The sequence below is a fragment of the Eleutherodactylus coqui genome, chromosome 1 (assembly GCF_035609145.1).
Source record: "Eleutherodactylus coqui strain aEleCoq1 chromosome 1, aEleCoq1.hap1, whole genome shotgun sequence".
In the NCBI taxonomy this organism is placed as follows: Eukaryota; Metazoa; Chordata; class Amphibia; order Anura; family Eleutherodactylidae; genus Eleutherodactylus; species Eleutherodactylus coqui.
The window spans coordinates 222,439,757-222,462,787 of NC_089837.1; the positions used below are offsets into that span (position 1 = coordinate 222,439,757).

The 23,031-nt window shown below is 44.6% G+C and overlaps 1 protein-coding gene across 1 annotated transcript; it reads left to right on the forward strand.

Annotated features, from left to right (window-relative positions):
* Window positions 1-2,162: 2,162 nt before the first annotated feature.
* TBPL1 (TATA-box binding protein like 1) lies at window positions 2,163-21,964 on the forward strand. The gene is made up of 7 exons (XM_066605746.1): window positions 2,163-2,293; window positions 14,342-14,520; window positions 14,669-14,751; window positions 17,722-17,785; window positions 18,481-18,584; window positions 18,674-18,768; window positions 21,380-21,964. Exons 2-7 carry the CDS (start codon window positions 14,386-14,388, stop codon window positions 21,457-21,459), a joined length of 561 nt encoding a protein of 186 aa, XP_066461843.1. The 5' UTR covers window positions 2,163-2,293; window positions 14,342-14,385; the 3' UTR covers window positions 21,460-21,964.
* Window positions 21,965-23,031: the final 1,067 nt, after the last annotated feature.

A 23,031-nucleotide genomic window follows, 5' to 3' on the forward strand; every position in this document is an offset into this window, starting at 1 on the left:
ACATCTTTTTTTTTGTAGGTTTTTCCACATTTCCGCAATAAAAACCCTTTTTTGGAAATGATTTGTTTTTCTAAATCGCTGCATTCCAAGTCCTATAACTTTTTTATTTTTCCATGGACGGAGCTCTGTGAGGGCTTGTTTTTTGCATAACAAGCTGTAGTTTTTATGGGTACTATTTTTGGGGTACATACAACTTTTTTGATGCCCTTTATTGGTTTTTGGGGAGGCAAAATGAAAAAAAAAAAGTATTTTGCCTCGTTTTTTTTTAACGCTTTTTGCCTGTATCTAGCGTCCTGTTGCCATGGCAACCTGTTGGGCTCTCGAGAGTCCGATGACATCATAGAGGTAGCGCGCTCCCACTGTGAACCCTTTACATGCCGTGATCTACATAGATCGTGGCGTGTAAGGGGTTAACAGCGGGGAACGCTGTCCTGATGCACCCCGCTGTTGCAGGGGGAGGCCAGATATGGGTGACAGATGGCTCCCGCTACCAGATAGCGCGGGATCTCTTGTGATCTCACGCTATCCCCAGGGCGTAAGTGTATGTCCTGTTGCATTAAGTACCCCACAGCCAGGATGTACATTTAAGCCCTGTAGCATTAAGGCGTTAGTTAGACATCATCTGGATGTTAAGATTTTTTTTACTTTCAATCAATCCCATGATGCATTGGCACAGTTATTAATTAAAGGGGTTTTCTAGGGAGAATACTATTGATGACATATCCATAGGATAGATAATTAATAGATGATCAGCTGAGGTGAGTGACTCGGGCCCCTGACTGATCAGCTGAGCGGGCACATGCTGTCAGCGGTGCGATAACACAGAGGTCGGAGCCGAGGTCTCTGCGCCGATCTCTGTGTAGTGGCCGGTGGTTGTAACTGCAGGCATAGCTTGTGTTGATTTCAATGAGAGCCATACATGCAGTTACAAGCGTCGTCGACTACACGGAGGTTGGCGCAGAGACGGTATTAGTTTAACATGTCAACACCAGAAGTATGGATGGAGACATGGGTTGGCTAGCCTGAGGGAAATGGAACGCCCCAGCTGCTGATTGGCGGCCGGAGGAACACCTTCCCTGTCCTGACAGGTCGCAGGGCTCCGCTATTCCCTGCACCGCGGTGGCCTGTCTGTGGCACTCGCTGTTTCGCTGTGGACGTCCTGCAAAAAATTAGCTCTCACACAACTATGTTAACGAAAAAATTAAAAAGTTATTGCGGTCAGAAGATGGTAACAGAAAATAATTTAAAAAAACTTTAAATATCTTTGAAAAAAAATAAAATTAGTACAGAAAAAATCCCCACTATATATGTGTGGTATGGTAGCAATCATACTGCCCCATAGAATAAAGCATCAGGTCATTTTTGTTGCAGTGTGTACGTCATAGAAACAAGACGCACTCAAAAAGGGCAGAATGTTGTTGGTTTTTCCATTTCACTCCACTTAGATTTTTTTTTTACGTTTTTCAGTCCATTATATGGTACATTTTATAGTATTGTTAAAAAATACAACTTGTTCTGCAAAAAAAACAAGCCTTCAGGCAGCGACGGATAAATAAAAGGGTGGAGGGAAAACCAAAAATGGGGAGAAAAGGGGCCGCATCCTTAAGGGGTTAAAAGATCTGCCACTGACTTGCAGTACTGCTGCCTTGTCATAAGTGGCGCTGTAGAGGCATTATTCCATCTACCATTAGAGGCCACACAACACTCCCGGTGGAAAAGCTATGCACGTGAGAGATGGTAGAAGGGCGCCACCTATTGGACAGTAGCTTCCTCGCATAACATAAGCTTGTCCTACTCATGTCCTTGGCGGTTCTGCATAAGGAGAGGACAAACACCCTTCATGTCCCTCTGCAATGTCTTTATTAGTACAGTCGTGTGAAGTAGGGCCCTGTGTCCAGTAAACAGCCTGTCTGCATCCAGAAGAGCGGCTGGCCGTGCAGTCAGTGCCGGGCCCCGGCCTGTCCCTCCCAGGAAGCCCCGCATCTATCTACGCTCCAACTTCTCCAAACAAAGAACACACGGGCTGCATCTCCCTCCAACTGTCACATCCCGCGGCCAGCCAATCACAGGCTCTCTTTCATGCTGCACAGAGGCCTACACGGGTGATACGAGGAAGACCATTGGTGGCCGGTGCGCGGCTCGTTGATTGGTGGTGACTGCAGCGGTGGGCGGGACGGCAGGAAAGTGTCCTGTAGGGTTAGCAGGTCCCGCCACTACTTCCGGGACAGCCGTATTTACCTTTCTCATCGCCGTGCGCAGCGGGCTGTACCGGCTCTGACGGTGCAGGCAGCAGGTATGTCGGGGAGGCGCCAGGATGTCGTGACTACAAGTGGCGCTGCGACGCTCGTGCGTTGTATTGTCTCCTTACCGCCCCCTGTGATTCGTCATCCTGCCCAGTGGTTACACGGTGTGCTGCTGCTTCTCCCCAGCCAGTCCTGTCCCTGCTGCGCTCCATGGTGCAGCTTATGAGCCTGCCGTTAGGTGACAGTTGCCCCACGAGGGAGGCCACATCTGCGTATATACCGGCACTGTTCTGCGGGACCAAGGGCCACAATAACATGCGCACCCCTCCTGCTTCCCATAGTGCGCAGCTTGTCTGGGATATACGGTAAAAATGACTACCTTTACTAATGAAGAAGTGAGGAGGTGACTTCCTGCAGGGGACAAGACTACTTCTGCTTCACTGATATAGGAGTAGTAAGATGGCAGCCCTGGAGGCTGGGGATTGCCACAGGTCATGTTGCTAGGAGGGAAGGGTTAATGCCAAATCCCAATGGTTGCAGGCAGGTGGTCAGCTGACCAAGGCCGGGCGCAATGTAATTGCGTATTATGCGGTGGCTGGAGTCAATAAGAGTACATTGATTTTCATTGATCCAATCACACTTGTGTATATTCATTGCGTAAAAAAGGACGCAGCCCTCTGGGTCTGTACAAAAATGCTATACGTACGCAATTACATTACGTATGTGCGGCTTATATGCGCAATGTCTCTAGGCGCTATAAACGGAAAGTTTAAAAAAAAAAGTAACCAGGAAGCTGGTGCAGTATGACAGGGGCTGTGCCAATGTGTGGCCCCGGGGCCCTATCCTGCAGGAAGCTTATACCACATCCAGTAATGTGAGCACCCGCTGTAGACCCTGACTAGGATCCCTCTAGTCTCATCAGCATCAGCCGTTGTTGGAGGGTGCGTTCACATGTGGCGGAAATGATGTAGGTTTTCCGCAATGGTAAATCTGGGTAATTTCCTTGTCAAAAGCCGCACCAGCCGTGCAGAGCCACAGATGATCTCACCCTTTTAATAGAAGGGGTGAAATATGTTGTGGATCCGCACTAAAATCTACAAAAAAGTTGAGATTTTTAAAGCTCCCTGCACACGGGTGGGATTTCCCGCAGAATTTCCACCCCTCCCAGCCTGCATAGGATTGCATTACAATACGTAATTTTATGCAGACGGCCGTGATTTGTCCGTGTGAAATCGCGGCATGCTCTATCTCTATGCGGGTCTCGCAGAGGCCTGCACAGAAATGTCTCTCCCGGCGCCCCCGCTCCGCTCTGTGCATGCGCCGGCCCAGCACATCAAAGACCCGAAACTTCGGGAGAGGTGAGCACCGCACTGGTCCCTACAGCGGGTCGGGTCCCGCTAAGAGAATTCTTGCAGCGGGATCCGACCCGGCCGTCTGCAGGCGGCCTTAATCTGAATTTTCTACTGTAGAAAATCTGCATCATTTCCGCGAGGTGTGACCGTACCCTGAAAGTGTGACTCTAAAGTGCAGGTTCAGACAGGAGCCAGTTTAGGACTTTTCTGGAAACGCAGGGAGTTGAACACACAGGTGTGAAGCCTATCATACAGCTCAGTCCTAAACCATCTCCCGTCTAAACCTCCTTAAGGCATGCATCATCCATTGCATTTACATTAGCTGTAGTATCGATGAGATGTTCAAAATCTTTCCCACACGGTTGGCCGTGTGATCTGTGCGATATTGCTGCATTTTCTTGTAATATCGCGATTTTGTGGCGCTACGATGTCACGTAATGTTTTACAGGGTTTTCAGAAAGGGGGTGTAAAATATAAGCCCTACTCTGAAACTAAGCCCTACTCTGAAACTAAGCCCTGGCTACATTAAAAAAAACTAATACATTATTTAACGGGCACTGTCCAGTCCACCGCCCTTCTCCTCCAGCAGTTCTGCAGCACTTTTTTGCAGTCAACAGCCAGCAAGCACTTCCTGGTCAGAGGGTTCAAAAAACCCGCCTCCAGGAAGCGTTTGCTTTGATTGGTGCTCGAATGCTGTGGCTCAGCCAGTCACTGCAATGCTCGATGAACCAATCACAGCCATTCAATGTGATGCCTATGATTGGTTCATCGAGCGATGACTCTGATTGGCTGAGCCATGGCGCTCAAGAACCAATCAGAGCCAGTGTTTCCTGGAGGTGGGGGTTTTAAACTCCCTGAACAGGAAGGGTATTATTGTATCTTGGCACCACCAGAAGTGTGGGTGGTGACAAGATAAGGCTGTTTGACAGGCCATTAATGCCCCCCAGGAGCGAATTCACTGACTTGGCAGCCCGTTCATGCCCCCAAGAGCTGATTGCCTGGTATGTCCGCTGCAGTCGGCCAGCGGGTGGATAGCCCTGCTGGCACAAGCGCCACCCATACGTTTCCCCAGGGGGAACACAGTGGCTATGGGACCAGGCTGACCCCCACAAACCAGGGACGCAAGGCAAACCTGCGGCATGTGGAGAAGCAGGGAACCCAATCCATGGAACTGGGACGCGAGGCACATGTACGGCATGTGGGGTAGCGGGGAACCCAATCTACACTCTACAGCCAGTCGGGAGCTAGGGGTATGACAGGGGCGTTCCTCCATCCAAGCCCTGTCAAACCCCCTAGCATCCGATGGTGACAAGATACAATAATACCACTAGGAAGTTCTGGCTGTACACTGCAAACAAACGTCCGAGCTGCAGAGGAGGAGTGCACAGAGCGGACAGCAGCTATTGGGTAATGTATTGTTTTTTTTTATGCACTTAGGGCTTATTTTTGGGACAAACAGTAGGACTTCCTACTGTAAAAGTTGCATTGCACCGCATGAAAACTGCAATTTCATGCAATGCAACACAAAGGAAGGGTCCATAGGGAAACGTGGTTACAAAACATCGCAAATCGCTACAATATTCAGCATGCCGTAATGTTTTTCTTCTCTCGCAATGTAGCAGCCCACAAAGCATCACTAATGTGAAGGAACCCATTGGAAAGCATAGCTTCACATACATGCAATTTGTAGTGCTGTCGCATTGCGAGAAAATTGCACAATTTTGTCGCCCGTGTGAAAGCGGCTTAAAATCCACAGTATGTCAATTTCAGTAGTGGATTTGAGGCAGAAAATGTCATTGTTTTCCATAAGCTTCAATGGAGAGGCCAAAATCTGCAACAGTAACTTCTAATTTGGAGGGCAGATTTTCTAAAGAAAAAAACATCACTAACCCAAAACTGTAGTTACTGATTTTTAAAGCAGATTTTACCCACGGAAGATCCTCCCAGCCCCCCTCCTGTGTGAACATGACCTCATGCTTTCAAACACCAGATGAGACTAGGAAAGTCCTCCTAGGGTCCTACAGCTGGCTGCAGGGCACTTTGCTACGGGACCAGCACAATCTGAGCGGCAGAGGAGCGCCATAGTTGGGTAACAAGTGTGCTCTATCCCCAGCGATCACAAATGATCATTCTCCAGTTACCCTCCACTATCAGTGCAGCTTGTAGAAAACACCAGGATTTTCATGCATTTACAGAATTATCTTAAGTTATATAGCACCAACCTTTTTCACAGCACTTTACAGAGTGTACGTGTGCAGGCAAAAGTAGACATTACGTGCCGTAGTAACCTAATAGACAAGAGGGATGAGGGCCCTGCTCACAAGAGCTTGCAATCTATAAGGTGATACAAGAGGTAAACGTACTTGTTCTGTACACTGCTTCAGCCATCTGGGTAGTATACATACAGCTGGATGAGCCGTCGCCGGTCAGTATTGGTGTAGGACCGGATGTGAAGTGTGTTGGGGATAAAGGGGGGATGTATAAGGCCGCCTGCACACGGATGGATTTGCATTGCGGGATCCGGAGTGGGCGTCCGCCTACAGATACCGCCCATAGCATGCTTTGGCAAAACACGATTTCCTCTACACGAGTGTAAATCGATTGCTATTTTCCACCTGTGGAGGGGAAATCGCAGCATGCTGCACTTCTTTGCAGCTTCCATGCCTCGCGACCCTTCTACTATCCTCATTTTGGAAAGGTTGTGGGATTTGCGCCCTCACCTAGCGACGACACAGTATGATCTGTACTGGGTATGTGCATCGGCGTGCCAGCCAGCACATCCACAGCACAGATTAGAAGACGGCGGACAGTTACGCGGGGGTCACCAGTTGGGCACAGGGTCTGATTTCGCTGCAGGATCCCTCTTGCGAATCTGACCCAGCCGCATGCAGGCTGCCTTAGAGGGGTAAGCAGGGAAGAGTTAGATCACAGAATGTGATAGGCCTGCCTAAAGAAAGGAGTTTTTAGAGCACACTTAAAACTGCATATTCTTGGTGAGTAACCTTTTTGCACGGCGTTAGTTTGGGCTGGGCCTGGAGACCGAGCACACTCCATACGTGTTGGGTCAGAAAGAATCCCAATTCTGGTAAATAAATGTTTAGACACTGTTGTCAAGCTGACAGCACCATTGAAATGGCCGAACAAGGGGGGCTTCATCTGACCCCAGTCATCCCTCCCGTGACGAGATGATGGGGAAACAATGGGATGCCGTGGCAGCTGGTGGTACATCAGCTGCTGAACATGGTACCACAGGTCGGCATTCACATCACTTTTGGAGTTAAACCATCAAGTGACCCCAAGTGACTACTTGCCAAAGGAACAAATCACAGTGGTTCTGCTCCAGCGATCAATGTGATCGGTTGGTCAGCACTGAATGACCAATCACAGTGCAGCAGCCAGAATTTGTACTGTTTACAGTGCAATCTTCCTCCAACCACCGCAGCCTGTGTTAAAAAAGAAAAAAAATGATAGCGATTGTTGTTAGTGTTACTGTTGGTGTGATCAGTATACAGATTACTAACCAAGAGGTTCCATTCCAGGAAGCTGTTCGTATGTCCGAACACATGCTTGTATGGAGGGGGATTGCGGGTGGATCCCGCTCCGTACAACGTGGGGGGAAGGCTGTTTCTTACAGCCAACACCCGGCCGCAAAATCTCCAACAAGCCGCGCTGCTCATAGGTGCTGTTAACGCTATAAATGGCGCCGCCAAAATTGATGGCGGCATTTAAAGTATTACCGGTTCTGATGAGCAGCGCGGCTTGTTGGAGCTGCTGCGGCCAGGTGTTGGCTGTAAGAAGCAGCCTGCACCCGACGTTCAAGGATCCCTTCCGCAATAAGATCCTGGGATACCGTGCGGTTGCCACGGCAGCCGGGGGGCCTTCTGAAAGGCCACAGGGCTGCCTATGCAGAATGCCTATTGCACGGCTGGATAGAATGCCTGTTCGATTGCTGCACAGTAGATTGTAATGCTATGGCATTATATCATACATACAGACAAGCTTGTTCGTATCTAGCGAAGTTTGTAACTCGAACGTAGAGGGGTGTCTGTATTACCAGTGTAAAGTGTGATCAGTCGGTATAGTGTCTGATCCTGACAGTGTATAAACAAAAAACACGAAGACAAAAAAAAAAACGTTCCTGCTGCATTTGCGTCCCTATACCATAGTCGCTCATCCTGAGGTCAGTCAGTGTAAAACAAAAATTCCTGCTGTGATCACCCCATCCCACTCTCCTGTGGTCACCCACACAATAAAAAAAAAAATGCCGTTTTTTTTTTTGTTCCTTCGGGGAAGGGGGGGCATAATATATATATCAATAGTATGACGTGCAGGAAGGAAGCTTACGGTGGAGGAGGCTTACACAATAATTGCGTAGAGTCGGACTCAGCCAGTGAGGATGACTGCCACTTCAGGGGACCCTGATTCATTTGATGCTCAGACCCCAGATCCCTGACTTTGCTGGAAACTCAGGGATACAATTTGATACAACAGGGCTCAGAGGGGTGAACTATTTAGTTTTTTTTTTTTTTTTTTTCGGTTTCAGTTTTTATTGCCCTTTCCATAGCGATGACCCCAATTATGATCAGGCTTGTAATAGAGCATAATGCTCAGTTTGCCCAGGTGTACACCCTTGAGAGAAACATTTCTGTACATGAGTCCCTGGTACATTTCTAAGGCAGGCTTGAATTCCACTAGTTCCTTTCCAGTGAGATGGGCGGTATAGTGTGAAAATGTACACGCTGTACACCCATACGTTCCAGATCTATGACGAGAAGCTGCTAGAATGCCCCTTCTCCCTGGGAGTTATAGTATGGGAATTGGTGCCACCACTACTAGACCAGTGTTATCACCTCTACCTGGGTAATTTGTACACCAGTGTGCCCCCTATTCCAACCTCGCTGCCAGAAGAACTGCGGCATGTGGCATTGTTAAAAAAAAAAACAACATAAAAGCCTTCTTAAGTGCTGCTGAGGCAAACTCTCAATAGGGGTGACGGTTGACACTCTACAGCGACAACTTATTGCGTGTCGGGTAAAAGGACAAGAGAGAGGTCCTCATACAGAGCACTATGCAGAACCGCAGCAGTGCCCTCTTCCCAGTACGAGGTACCAGTACAGAGACCCCCAAGCCAGGCTGCATCCTTGATTACAATAGGTACTTGGGAGGGGTTGACCTGTCTGATCAAGTACTCCACCCGTACAATGCCACGCAGAAAACAAGGGTGTGGTATAAAAACTGTCTGTGCCCGTCATATAGGTGGCGCTGTATAATGCCTACATATTATATCGATGTGCTGGCCAGGGGGGCAACTTTCTTAAATTTCAGGAGGAAGTCATCAAGGCCCTAATATGTGAGGACCAGGATGGCGGGAGCCCGGTACTTTTGGAAGCAAGGCCACACGTATCGTACTAGGGCAACACTTTCCTAGTGGCCACTGGTAGGAGGGAAGGCCCTAAAAAGGTGCAGCGTGTGTTACAAGCGAGGGATAAGGAAGGACCCCATTTATGATTGTGAAATGTGCTTCACACAACCCGGCCTGTGCATGAAGGATATACCACACGTCCCTGGAATTTTAATTCTATTATTGCGTTCTACCGCAGCACTATACATCCACATATGGGGCATTTCCATGCTTAGGAGAAAGTGGGTAACACATCATGGAGTACTTTTTCTCGTTTTGCCCCCTGACAAAAATTAGAAATCTGGGGTTAAACCTACATATTACTGGAAAAATTGGAATTTGATGTTTTCATATCAAAATGTTAAAATTTACAAAATGCTTGTATGGTCACAACACCACTAGACCCTCGATGAATTCCCGGAGGTATCTCCTTTCCAAAATGGGGTTAGGTCTTGGGGTTTCCAATGTACTGACACCTCAGGGTCTGCAAACCCAATGTGGCGTCTCAAAATTATTCCACAAAATTTACATTCCAAAAGCCAAATAGCGCTCCTTCCCTTCTAAGCCCAACCATGTGCCCAAACAGCAGTTTACATCCACGTATGGGGCAATTCTGAAAACTACAGAATCCGGGTAATACATTCTGAGTTTTGTTTCTCTGCCAACTCCTGTTGTGTTATAGAAAAAATGGGTTCAAATTCGAAATCTGCAGAAAAAAAAAAGTTCTAATTTCTGATACACTTTTCTTTTAATTCTTGTGAAACATCTAAAGGGTTAATAAACTTCCTCATTGCCATTTTCAATACTTTGAGGGGTGCAGTTTTTAAAATCGGGTGATTCATGGGGGTTTTCTAATGTATAGGATTTGAAGTAGATTCTCCTCTGTATATACACAGAGGTGAGAAAAGTCTCCTCAGTATATACCTATAGAGGTGAGGTAGATTCTCCTCAGTATATACGCACAGAGGTGAGGTAGATCCTCCTCAGTATATACACATAGAGGTGAGGTAGATGCTCCTTAGTATATACACATAGAGGTGAGGTAGACCCTCCTCAGTATATATGCACATAGAGGTGAGGTAGATCCTCCTCAGTATATACACATAGAGGTGAGGTAGATGCTCCTTAGTATATACACATAGAGGTGAGGTAGACCCTCCTCAGTATATATGCACATAGAGGTGAGGTAGACCCTCCTCAGTATATATGCACAAAGAGGTGAGGTAGACCCTCCTCAGTATATATGCACATAGAGGTGAGGTAGACCCTCCTCACTATATATGCACAAAGAGGTGAGGTAGACCCTCAGTATATATGCACAAAGAGGGGAGGTAGACCCTCCTCAGTATATATGCACAAAGAGGTGAGGTAGACCCTCCTCAGTATATATGCACAAAGAGCTGAGGTAGACCCTCCTCAGTATATATGCACATAGAGGTGAGGTAGACCCTCCTCAGTATATATGCACATAGAGGTGAGGTAGACCCTCCTCAGTATATATGCACATAGAGGTGAGGTAGACCCTCCTCAGTATATATGCACATAGAGGTGAGGTAGACCCTCCTCAGTATATATGCACAAAGAGGTGAGGTAGACCCTCCTCAGTATATATGCACAAAGAGGGGAGGTAGACCCTCCTCAGTATATATGCACAAAGAGCTGAGGTAGACCCTCCTCAGTATATATGCACATAGAGGTGAGGTAGACCCTCCTCAGTATATATGCACATAGAGGTGAGGTAGACCCTCCTCAGTATATATGCACATAGAGGTGAGGTAGACCCTCCTCAGTATATATGCACAAAGAGGTGAGGTAGACCCTCCTCAGTATATATGCACAAAGAGGGGAGGTAGACCCTCCTCAGTATATATGCACAAAGAGGTGAGGTAGACCCTCCTCAGTATATATGCACAAAGAGGTGAGGTAGACCCTCCTCAGTATATATGCACAAAGAGGTGAGGTAGACCCTCCTCAGTATATATGCACAAAGAGGTGAGGTAGACCCTCCTCAGTATATATGCACAAAGAGGTGAGGTAGACCCTCCTCAGTATATATGCACAAAGAGGTGAGGTAGACCCTCCTCAGTATATATGCACAAAGAGGTGAGGTAGACCCTCCTCAGTATATATGCACAAAGAGGTGAGGTAGACCCTCCTCAGTATATATGCACAAAGAGGTGAGGTAGACCCTCCTCAGTATATATGCACAAAGAGGTGAGGTAGACCCTCCTCAGTATATATGCACAAAGAGGTGAGGTAGACCCTCCTCAGTATATATGCACAAAGAGGTGAGGTAGACCCTCCTCAGTATATATGCACAAAGAGGTGAGGTAGACCCTCCTCAGTATATATGCACAAAGAGGTGAGGTAGACCCTCCTCAGTATATATGCACAAAGAGGTGAGGTAGACCCTCCTCAGTATATATGCACAAAGAGGTGAGGTAGACCCTCCTCAGTATATATGCACAAAGAGGTGAGGTAGACCCTCCTCAGTATATATGCACAAAGAGGTGAGGTAGACCCTCCTCAGTATATATGCACATAGAGGTGAGGTAGACCCTCCTCAGTATATATGCACATAGAGGTGAGGTAGACCCTCCTCAGTATATATGCACATAGAGGTGAGGTAGACCCTCCTCAGTATATATGCACATAGAGGTGAGGTAGACCCTCCTCAGTATATATGCACAAAGAGGTGAGGTAGACCCTCCTCAGTATATATGCACAAAGAGGTGAGGTAGACCCTCCTCAGTATATATGCACATAGAGGTGAGGTAGACCCTCCTCAGTATATATGCACATAGAGGTGAGGTAGACCCTCCTCAGTATATATGCACATAGAGGTGAGGTAGACCCTCCTCAGTATATATGCACATAGAGGTGAGGTCTAGCCTTTATGGTTTCTGAGAAAAGAACTCTCTCATGTATCACGGATTTTTGCAGTTTTTCACACCTAGAATTGAATATTGATGTTGTGACTCCTTTATTTTTCCTATTTAGAATGAAAGAATGGTTGTGGCAAACTTCACGTTTGTGCAGTACAGATGTGTGTTATTAGTTACATTACATATGGAGTCACTTACTTTCATGCTTAGAATTGAATAATCAAGTTGCAACACCTTTACTTTTCATTTTCAGCCTAAAGAATGGTCGAGCCAAATTTCAAGTTTGTATGACATCAGGAAGTTAGAGAATTAGTGGCGAGTCGGTTTATCTATCTATCTATCTATCTATCTATCTATCTATCTATCTATCTATCTATCTATCTATCTATCTATCTATCTATCTATCTATCTATCTATCTATCTATCTATCTATCTATCTATCATCTCAAAATATATTTGGTACTGCTGCATCCATAAAACTCCGATTTGTATCAAAGTAACACATTTACCCTGCATGGTGAACGTAGGCAGAAGTAAAAATTTCACAAGGTCACAATTGTGCATTTTGTTCTCCCCATCTTCAAGAAAAAATGTAATAAAAAGCGATCAAAGAACTATGTTGACAGAAAAATAAAAATGTTATGGTGACAGAAAATAGTTTCCCTTTTCTGTACTACTTAAAAAATAAAATATTTCTTTGGAAAAAAAATATATAAATTTGGTATCGTAGTAATTGGATTGACCCATAGCATAAAGTTATGTCACTTTTACTGCACTGTGTACACCGTAGAAACAAAGCCCTTTTCTCCCCCAAGATGGCAGAATTTTTTGTTATTTTCTCCATTTCACTGAATTTCTTATTTTTTTTATAAAGGTTTCCTGTATATTACATGATACATTAAATTGTACTGTTGAAAAATACAATTTGCTCCGGAAAAAAACAAGCCCTCAGACATCTATGTTGATGGATAAATAAAAGTTTTTAAAAGCGGGGAGGAAAAACCGAAAATGCTGAAAGAAAAAAAGTGTGGCGTCTTTTAGGGGCTAAAAGAATCTGTCATTCTGGCAGATTCCTATTAATCCCTTTAGTGCCATATACCGTATTTACCTGAAAATAAGACCCATCTTATGCTCATTTTTGCCCCCGATGAGGCACTACATCTTATTTTCTGGGAATCTCCTATTTTACTTACCTAGCAGGCGAGATCTGGGTCCCTCCTGCTGCTCTCTGTAGCTCTGCTGCGCTTCTTGCACTCCTCGACCACTGATCACTTCCTGGTTACGGCATTAAATAAATCCCACTTTCAGTAAGCGATGGCTCTGATTGGCTGAGTAGCGTGCGCTAAACCAATCGATGTAACGCTCAATGAACCAATGCGATGGCTGTGATTTGTTCTTTGACCGCCGCATTGATTGGCTGAGCACCTGTCGAAGAGCCAATCATAGCCGTTGCATTGTGAAGGTGCCATTTATGAATTGGGGAGCCACGGCATTGACTGGTCAATTCATAAATGCCGCCTCCACAATGTCATGGCTGTCCTTGGTTCTTTGGTCAAAAATCCAATCCCAGCCGTCACGTTGGTTGCATTGATTGGCTGAGCAGTGCTCGCTGAACCAATCAAAGCCATTGCTTCCTTGAGGCAGGATTTATGAATCCCGCAACCAGGAAGTGATCTTTTGTCAGCGGCCGAGGAGTGCAAGAAGCGAGACGGAGCTTCGGAGAGCAGCGGGAGTGACCCAAGCTAGGTAATGTATTCCTTTTTTATGTAGTCTAGCTAGGGCTTATTTTCAGGGTAGGGCTTATATTTTAACCCTCCTTGAAAATCCTGAAAAATCAGGATATGGCTTTTTTCAGTGTAGGTCTTATTTTCAGAGAAACCCAGTAGTACAGTAATAGTGAGTGATCTATTTAGTGGAATTGCTTAGAAAATAGTTGTTTGTGGTCACCCATATTCTGCTGTTGTAGCTGCAGCGCAGTCAGAATGTTACAGCAGTGTGTGGCGGTCACACTAAAATTTCATGGCATCTGTGTTTTACACTAGCGGTTTCCTAACAGCGACTGTTTGCAGTATCTGCTCTAGAAACTTGATTTTTGCTCTTTGGCTCCTATGATTGAAACCTAAGTGCAGAAGTAGACAAAGCCTTACCCGCCATATGTTCCCCCATACCACTTTTTGTGTTTTGGGTTCCAGGGTGGCGACTTAACCTGATAATATATAAAGTGTAAAGGCCCATTTACATAAGCCGAGCTCAGATCCTTTGTTCTAATCGTCCAGTGTAAATGGGCCTTTACATGGCTCCCAATTGGATGGCATTTAGATTTAAATCAAAGGCCCACCGAAGTACTACTGCATGGGCGAGCCGAGGCCTCCTCTATCAGTCTTGTTCTCTAATTGGGCTTATGAAAAGGGGTTTTGAAATCCTGTGGATAGATTAACTCATCTTCCATTTCCTCCCCAGAACATATTCTCATGGTGGGTGCAAACTGCAAGTAAGCCACCTCAATGGATGCAGAGAGTGATGTGGCACTAGATATCTTAATTACCAATGTCGTCTGCGTGTTCAGAACGAGATGCCATTTAAACCTGCGGAAGATTGCATTAGAGGGGGCAAACGTCATATACAAGCGTGAAGTTGGTGTAAGTAGCTGGCAAAGATTCCTTATTATTACAGTTCCAGGTCTTACAGTCGCATATCAGATTGGGTGGAAGAATGAAATTATTGGCTCACTTAACCCATTGTATACTGTTTTGGCATTAACGGTGTATTTTTTAAATTACATTTTAGAAGGTGTTGATGAAACTAAGAAAACCCAGAATAACGGCTACAATCTGGTCATCAGGAAAAATAATTTGTACAGGAGCAACCAGGTAAAATTTGTGCTTCTCCATTAAAGCTTTCACCTATGCCTTTAACTCCCTTAAAGGGGTTGTCCCGCGGCAGCAAGTGGGGTTATACACTTCTGTATGGCCATATTAATGCACTTTGTAATATACATCGTGCATTAAATATGAGCCATACAGAAGTTATATACTCACCTTCCCTGCGCTGGCGTCCCTGTCTCCATGGTGCCGTCTAATCGCCCGATTAGACGCACTTGCGCAGAAGGGTCTTCTCCCTTCTGGTCGGTTCGGGCACGAGCGGCGTTCTGGCTCCGCCCCCTTCTCCGCGGCATCGCGTAGCTCCGCCCCGTCACGTGTGCTGATTCCAGCCAATCAGGAGGCTGGAATCGGCACACATGATGGGGCGGAGCTACGTGATGATGCGTAGAAGGGGCGGAGCCAGAACGCCGCTGCTGCCGGACAGACCCGAAGGCAGAAGACCCTTCTGCGCAAGCTCGTCTAATCGGGCGATTAGACGCTGAAATTAGACGGCACCATGGAGACAGGGACGCCAGCGCAGGGAAGGTGAGTATATAACTTCTGTATGGCTCATATTTAATGCACGATGTATATTACAAAGTGCATTAATATGGCCATACAGAAGTGCTTAGCCCCACTTGCTGCCGCGAGACAACCCCTTTAAGGACGCGGCCCTTTTTTTTTTTTTTACTTTTGTATTCTCCCCCCCCCCATAAATTCTTTTCTGCCGCCATCTTCCGACAGCTATAATGTTTATTTTTCCATAGACATAGTTGTGCGAGGGTTTGTTTTTTGTGGGACATCCTGTAGTCTCTATTGGTACAATTTTGGACTACATACAACTTTTGATCGCTTTTTATTTCCAATTTTTCTTGTAAATGGGGTGCAATTTTGGCATTGTTTATTTTTTTGTCTGACGATGTTCACCATGCGGGGTTAATATTGCGTTGCTTTTATGGATCGGACTTTTAAGGACGCAGCAATACCAAATATGGCTTGGCTTGATAGGCAATCTGCAGTGGCAGCCCTGGGGGCTTTCGGAAGCCCCCCGTCTGTCATGGCAACTGCACAGTAACCCATGATCTTAATGTACATACACATAAACCAAATGGAAGGGGGGGAGGGAGTAACAAAGTAAAAGTACAACATAATAGACTCCCTGAGAAAGATATGCACGTTGGGAATGGTATAACAACTTATGGGTTTACTTTATATTGATTTATGTATCTTTGTTATTTGGGAATTACTTGGTGCTTTTAATTATTCCCTTCTTTCCACTTGGCTTTACTGTATGTACAGTTATTGCCACACAAAAAAATGCTCCCAGATAGAAATGTCGATTTCTGCAAAGCTTGGCATGCAGTTGTCTCAGGCCAGGATTACACGAGCGAGTTGGATTCATATAGTTGCCTAACCACCTGAAAAAGCCTTTCTATTGCTCAGGCGTCATTCCCTTGTGCTGTCATGGTAAGAACTGTTCTGAGAGCCTTTAGAACAGAATACGGCTCACCAGGCTTGGCTGATTTTTATACTACTTATTTTGGAAGTAGTATAAACCATAAAAAAAATCTTCTTCTAGTGGAGGAAGAGCCCAAAAGAGTAAGGGTGAATGCACATGGGCGGATTTGAAATGCGGAATCCGAAGCAGGCGACCACCTCTGGATTCCGCTGCAAATACCGCCTATAGCGTGCAAGGCAAAAAATGATTCTTCATGCACACAAGTGTAAACCAATTGCAGTTTCCACTCGCAGACGAAAAGTCGCACCATGCTCCATTTTTCTGCAAATTCCGCAGAAAAAGCAGAAGTTTAAAAAATATTTTAAAGCTGTGCATGTCTGACTGCGAGCCATGCGGACCGTCCGCAGTACAGAAAAGAAGAAAATACAGGTACACACAAATGCTGGCTGGGCTCAGGGTCATATTCTGCAGTGGGCTCCCGCATGTGGAATCCCACCCACCCGTATGCTTGCGGCATCAGTGGAGGTTGTAGACAGTTCTTGATTTTGGTTTGATTGCAAAAATATAGTTTGATTTTGGTGACAAGCAGTTGGTGGTTAGAACCACAGTCTGCGTCTTGGAACGTTTTTGCTGCTAAAACTGAACTTTTCCACTTTTGGGAGCACAAGATGTAATAGGTGGGATTGCAGTGAGTCAGGAGACATTCAGGTGTACAAGCAATGTTTTGGTTCTGCGTACAATGTGTTCATCATCGTTAATCTGTTTTCTTGGCAAAATTGAAAAAGTCGGATGCCAGCATATTTTAATTCTCCTAGGCCAAGGTTCCCTAATATTAGTGTTCTTTCTTTTTTAATTGAAATTTCTGATAATATAAAAATGTCTTTTTTAGAGATTTGCTGCAAGGTTTCTTGGACAGCAGCATAAAATTTTGCACTAGTAGTAGGGCCATAAATTTGTATGGTGCAGGGTTTTCCATGGATGCGGGTGGTTATCATTTTATCACTTATGACACTGAAACCATGGACAGCTTTGCTAATCTTTTTGTCTGCGATGAATGCAACACTCTTCCTTCGGATGTTTTCATTTCCTCGGTAGTAAATAGAGATGAGCGAGCATACTCGCTAAGGCAAACTACTCGAGCGAGTATCTGCCCGCTCGTCTCTAAAGATTCGGCTGCCGGCGGGGGGGGCGGGGAGCAGTTGGGGTGAGCAGGGAGGAGGAACGGGGGGGAGATCTCTCTCCCTCTCGCTGTTTCTCTTCCCCAGTAACGTTGTAGGCGTTCTCCAGCCCGAGGCGCCCACCTTCCATTACACATGAAGTACTTGGTGGTACATAGTGAAATAGGTCACCATTTCTTTCTTCACCCCTCCCCATTTTTCCAGGCTTGGGACTGGCACATGTTTAGTTGATAACACAACCATGCGGCTGGGTTAATTAATGTTAGTCATTACTAATACTTTGCTACAAGCACATGGCACCATAAGTGCTAAATAATGACCAACTGTTTTTTTCTCTTTCAGTGAAGAAGAAGCCAAATTTGGTGCCAGAAGGCTGGCTCGTTGTTTGCAGAAGCTTGGATTCTTGGTATAGTATTTATCTTTGTAGAGTTTTGTTTGAAACTTTTATACCAACAAGTAGGGTTTGTGAAAAGATTGTAGCCTGAAATATGGATTCCATTGTACAATACATTCTAGCGGTCGTGTTCAGCTGCAGGAATCCAAAATTCCCCAGTATAGATGGTGATGATTGTAAGGCAGTCTGTAGTCTGCAACCCGCTGAGAAGTGTTATAGCTATGCAGATGACTTGTTTCTCACATGAGCTGAGGGGAATTAGGAACTTCATAGAAAAGCCATTTACTTATATAGCCCAAGAAAGGGGGTGTGGGGCTGTAAAACATTGTACTCGTACAAAAGCCGCAATTATTAATAAAGTGCACGGTAGTATGGAAATGCTGTGCTCGCACTAGAGATGAGAGTGAAGAAGAGAGCTTCGTATTCGCATATGCAGATGGCTGAAGACTGATTTCCCTAGCAGCGGCTTCTAGTAATAATATACAGAAAAGGCTACTATATAGCAGAAATACTTTTAGAGTTAATCAGCTTATTTTGACATGTAAACAAAAATTAAATGCCCGTTAGGCTTTAATGTGACCAGATCCCTTTAGGTTGGTAATACACAATGTGACATCATGAGCGTGCTTATAGGGCAGTAATAACTTCTGTATACTGAAAGCTTGCTGCTTATCTCTCACAATGTATGTTCTATTGTATTTTAACAGGTAAAATTTACGGAGTTTAAAGTTGTCAATGTGCTGGCGGTGTGCACTATGCCATTTGAAATAAGACTACCGGAATTTACTAAAAATAACAGACCTCACGCCAGGCAAGCACTTTGAATTGTTGTCTTATTTCTTTTTTACCTTTTCACTCATTTTTTGTTTTTTAAACTGAAATGTTGTTGTATTTGTACAGTTATGAACCTGAACTTCACCCTGCCGTTTGCTATAGAATAAAGACTTTAAGAACAACACTACAAATATTCTCCACCGGAAGTATTACAGTAACAGGTAATATGCGGCTGTGCATATATATCTCAAGAGTGTGCTCACTGTAAGGCTATGTTCACACGCTGGGGGTTTTCTTTAGTGGAAAATCTGCTTGCAACTCGTGGATTTTGGTGCGTATTTGAAGAGGTGAAGTTGATGCTGAACATATGCAGCTTAAGTTGGCATGCTGCAGAATAAAAATCTGTACCACGGGTCATTTTACACAGCAGATTTTTTCTGCAGCGTGTGCATGAGATTTCGTCTACATTGCTGGTACTGCAAAATGCTGTAGATTTTCTGTAGTCAGTTCAGCTGCGGAAATTCTGCAGCATTTCTGCTAATACCCTAAAACTTACAAAATTGGAAAGTGTTTCTAACAAGATGAAATATTACCCCTTAGAAGATGCATTAAAGGGGTTGTCCCGCGAAAGCAAGTGGGGGTATACACTTCTGTATGGCCATATTAATGCACTTTGTAATGTACATTGTGCATTAATTATGAGCCATACAGAAGTTATTCACTTACCTGCTCCGTTGCTAGCGTCCCCGTCTCCATGGTGCCGTCTAATTTCAGCGTCTAATCTCCCGATTAGACGCGCTTGCGCAGTCCGGTCTTCTCCCTTCTGAATGGGGCCGCTCGTGCCGGAGAGCTGCTCCTTGTAGCTCCGTCCCGTCACGTGTGCCGATTCCAGCCAATCAGGAGGCTGGAATCGGCAATGGAACGCACAGAGCCCACGGTGCACCATGGGAGAAGACCTGCGGTCCACCGTGGGTGAAGATCCCGGCGGCCATCTTAGCAAGGTAAGTAAGAAGTCGCGGGAGCGCGGGGATCCGGGTAAGTACTGGACGGTTTTTTTTTTTAACACATGCATCGGGTTTGTCTCGCACCGAACGGGGGGGCTATTGAATAAAAAAAAAAAACATTTCGGCGCAGGACAACCCCTTTAAAGTTAGTATTAAGGGTGCCTTCACACAGACCATAAATGCCGCTGAATTTCCACAATTGAATTTGCTTCAAAAAATCCGAAGCCTTGACAGCACAAGTTATGTGAACAAGACTTAAAATATCTCATCCACATGAAGGGGGAAAATTGTGTGTGGCATCCGCAGCATATAGTGTTTCCCCGAAAATAAGACAGAGTCTTATAGTAAATTTGGCTCCAAAATATTTCATTTTTAAATGTATAGCTACCTGGGCACTATTTAAAAATCATGCTAGGGCTTATTTTCAGAGTAGGTTTTACTTTCAGGGAAACAGTATTATGCTGTTGCATTTAACAACGGATTCCAAATTTTGTAATGCAAAGGTTAAAATCCTCTGTGTAGGAGATTTGGCTGCTGCAGATCAGCTACGTATTTGCTGCTGATTTTTCTGCTGCGAGAAGCCCAAAGCCAATACAGCCTATGTGAAGGTACTGTAAATGTTGCCTTAAGAAAGGGTAAATGCAGCAAGTGTCCTCTTCATTCTACTTTGTGTGGTGATCTCAAGGTTTGTACCTCCACTGATCATGCATATACTGCCTATCCAAAGCATAGGCCTTCACAGGCTTCCCCATGTAAAATCAGCTATTTGCCAGGGTTTCTTGAGATTGGGATTTGACACTATCAGTTGATCACCCTGAGTCCTCTATTCTGAATGGGATTGGACCACAATTGCAAAGTATCTCCACAAGATGGGGCATAACTTGGTGATCAGTGGAAGTTTCACCGCCGATGTCCAGAATGGGACTCCCATGTCCCACTCTCTTGACACTGCAGGAACCACTTCTATCTCCGCAGTGATCTCACTGTGAATGGAGCACCAGCCGAGCATCCACCATCAGTGCTCTATTCGTTTCAATGGGACTGACTGAAATAGCTGAGCGTCACGTGGTCAACTATTTTCGCAGTCCCTTTGAAAGTGAATTAAGCACTAGTGTGCTTGCATGATCACCACTCCACTCATTGTCCTCCTTGCTGTATGAGACCCCCTTTCTCAAGATTGACAGGGGGTTTAATGATGAGGCCCCTCCAATGATCAACTGGTACAACCCCCTTAAGTACTGATAATAGCAAAAGTCATTGCCTCTAAATCCTGGTAATTCCCTTTTAAGTTTTCATGACCTAAAACTAGATATTCCCACACACATTGTAAATTTGTGTTACCTGGTAAATTCTAGTGTTCTAAGCCCTATGACACAGTTGCCGTGTGTCCAAGGTGTGCTCATGTGCTGTCCAGTATATAGATGGTCCGCACATGATGTACATTTATTTGCATGTCCCAATCGTCATCCGTGATACGGACAGGAATAGGACGTGCCATGAGTTTTTGAAAAATCGTTGGTGTCCATAGCTGCAGAGGCTTTAATGGGTCCATGTTTTGTCAATGAATTTACATGGACTCAAACACACTAATGTACCCGGGGCCTTTCTCTGTCAGTAAAAGTTTTTGGTTATTTTAAAGTTGTTTTAGAAGTTTTTTAGGATAAAAGCAGAAAGAGGAAGCATGGCATAATGTGGGCATGGGATCAAAATGACCGCTATAAAATGAGGTCCAGTATTGGGGTGCTGTTCTTAAAAAAAGAAGAGAGGAAATGGCATATTGTGTTTTTTTTTTTTTTTTTATTCATTGAAGTTTTTTGTCCCCCTTCAGGCCCGGATGTGAAGTCTGTTGCTACCGCTGTAGAGCAGATCTACCCTTGTGTATTTCAAAACCGGAAAGAAATTTTGTAAATAACCACTTCTTCTGCATTGAGATTTTATGACCATGGAACTTTTTTAGAAAAGAAAAATGAAACCTGTAACTTGATCAAACACACAGGACCAACAAAGGGACAACTCTTTTAACTTGTCGGCTATCACAGTGTTAAGACTCTGCTTTTAGAGACATTTCTGTGCTTTTAGAAAAGGACTGTTTACAAGACTTGGACCTGCTGCTTTGAAACAACTGTGCTATTTATTTGTGAAGTAATTCCCATATACTCTTATGGAGAGAGCTGTAATGATGTGCACTAACGCAAACCCTCTGTTTGAGCTTGTGGTTTATTTATAGTCTGAATTTTTTTTTTTATTTTACTTTTTTTTTTTTTTTTTACTTTTATGGGCACCAAAGAAACTGTTAAAAGTTTTCTTCTCACTCATTGAATGTGTTTTATAAATGTTCTGTTGTCATAGCACAAATGTTTTCTTTTCTTGGTCATGTAAATATTTTTTTAATAAAAAAATTAACAGGTTTGTATATTTTTTTATATTCTTAGTACTTTCAGACAACTGATTGGACAAACATATGGCTATGTTTATGCCGTAGGGTGGTTTCACACATGGGTTTTTGTGGCAGTTTTGATGCTGTTTTTTTAGCCAAAGAGAGCTAAAGATATGGAAATATTAAGGAAGGACTTACACTTCGCTTTCCTTCTGGATCAAATTCTGGCTTTGGCTCAAAAAACTGAATCAAAAACGGCCACAAAACTTGTGAAGCCACCATTAGACTGCCTAAAAATGTGCAGATTTTCATCAGGTTTTTTAAATGCGGTTTTGAAAGCCCAAATCAGGAGGGGATGTAGAAAAAGAAAAAATGGTGTCTGCCCTTTATACTTTGTCTTTTCTTGATCCACAGCTCATTTTGGCTTCAAAAACTGCATCAGAAAAACCTGAATGTGAATTGGTACCCTTAGGCCATGTGCGAGTGCTACCCGATCTCCGCAGACAGTGGACACATTGCATGTCCTATTCTAGTCTGTCACATGGACCAAAATACTACATGCTGCAATTTTGTTTTTCTCACATGGACCATCAGTCTGTGTGAAAATCCACAAATCTGAATAGCCTCAGAGGCTATAATGGATTTGTGTGCTGTTCATGAAATACATGGACAGGAAATATGGCCGTATGAAAGAGTTCAAAGCGTGTGTTCATATGTGGCAGATACACTGAATTTTCCGCAATGTGATTGTTTCCAGAAAATCCCAAGTGCATTACAGCAGCAGCTAAATAAGTGGAAGTTTGAGAAATTCTATTCACATGTTGCTGCAAAAAAATCTGCAGCACAGATTTCCCCTCTTAGAATGAAAGGGGGAAATCTGCATGTTGCATGCAGATTTTAAGTCGGATATGCATCAGCACAACATTGGAATTAGTGTAGTGGTCACTGATGAACCAGCAGCCAGGATCAGAGCACTTTCTTCAATAAGGTACCAGGTAACAGAGTTCCCAGAACTACTCTTACACCTGCTGAACTATTATTTTCCTAATCATTCTCTATACCAGCTCTAGCAGACAGAGATTGGCCTCTTAGGGAACGGAAGC

Coding starts and splice junctions, on each gene's coding strand:
- TBPL1 (XM_066605746.1), top strand. CDS start 14,386: ATGGATGCAGAGAGTGATGTGGCACTAGATATCTTAATTACCAATGTC. Junction 14,521..14,668: donor TATACAAGCGTGAAGTTGGT/GTAAGTAGCTGG, acceptor ATTACATTTTAG/AAGGTGTTGATGAAACTAAG. Junction 14,752..17,721: donor ATTTGTACAGGAGCAACCAG/GTAAAATTTGTG, acceptor TTTCTCTTTCAG/TGAAGAAGAAGCCAAATTTG.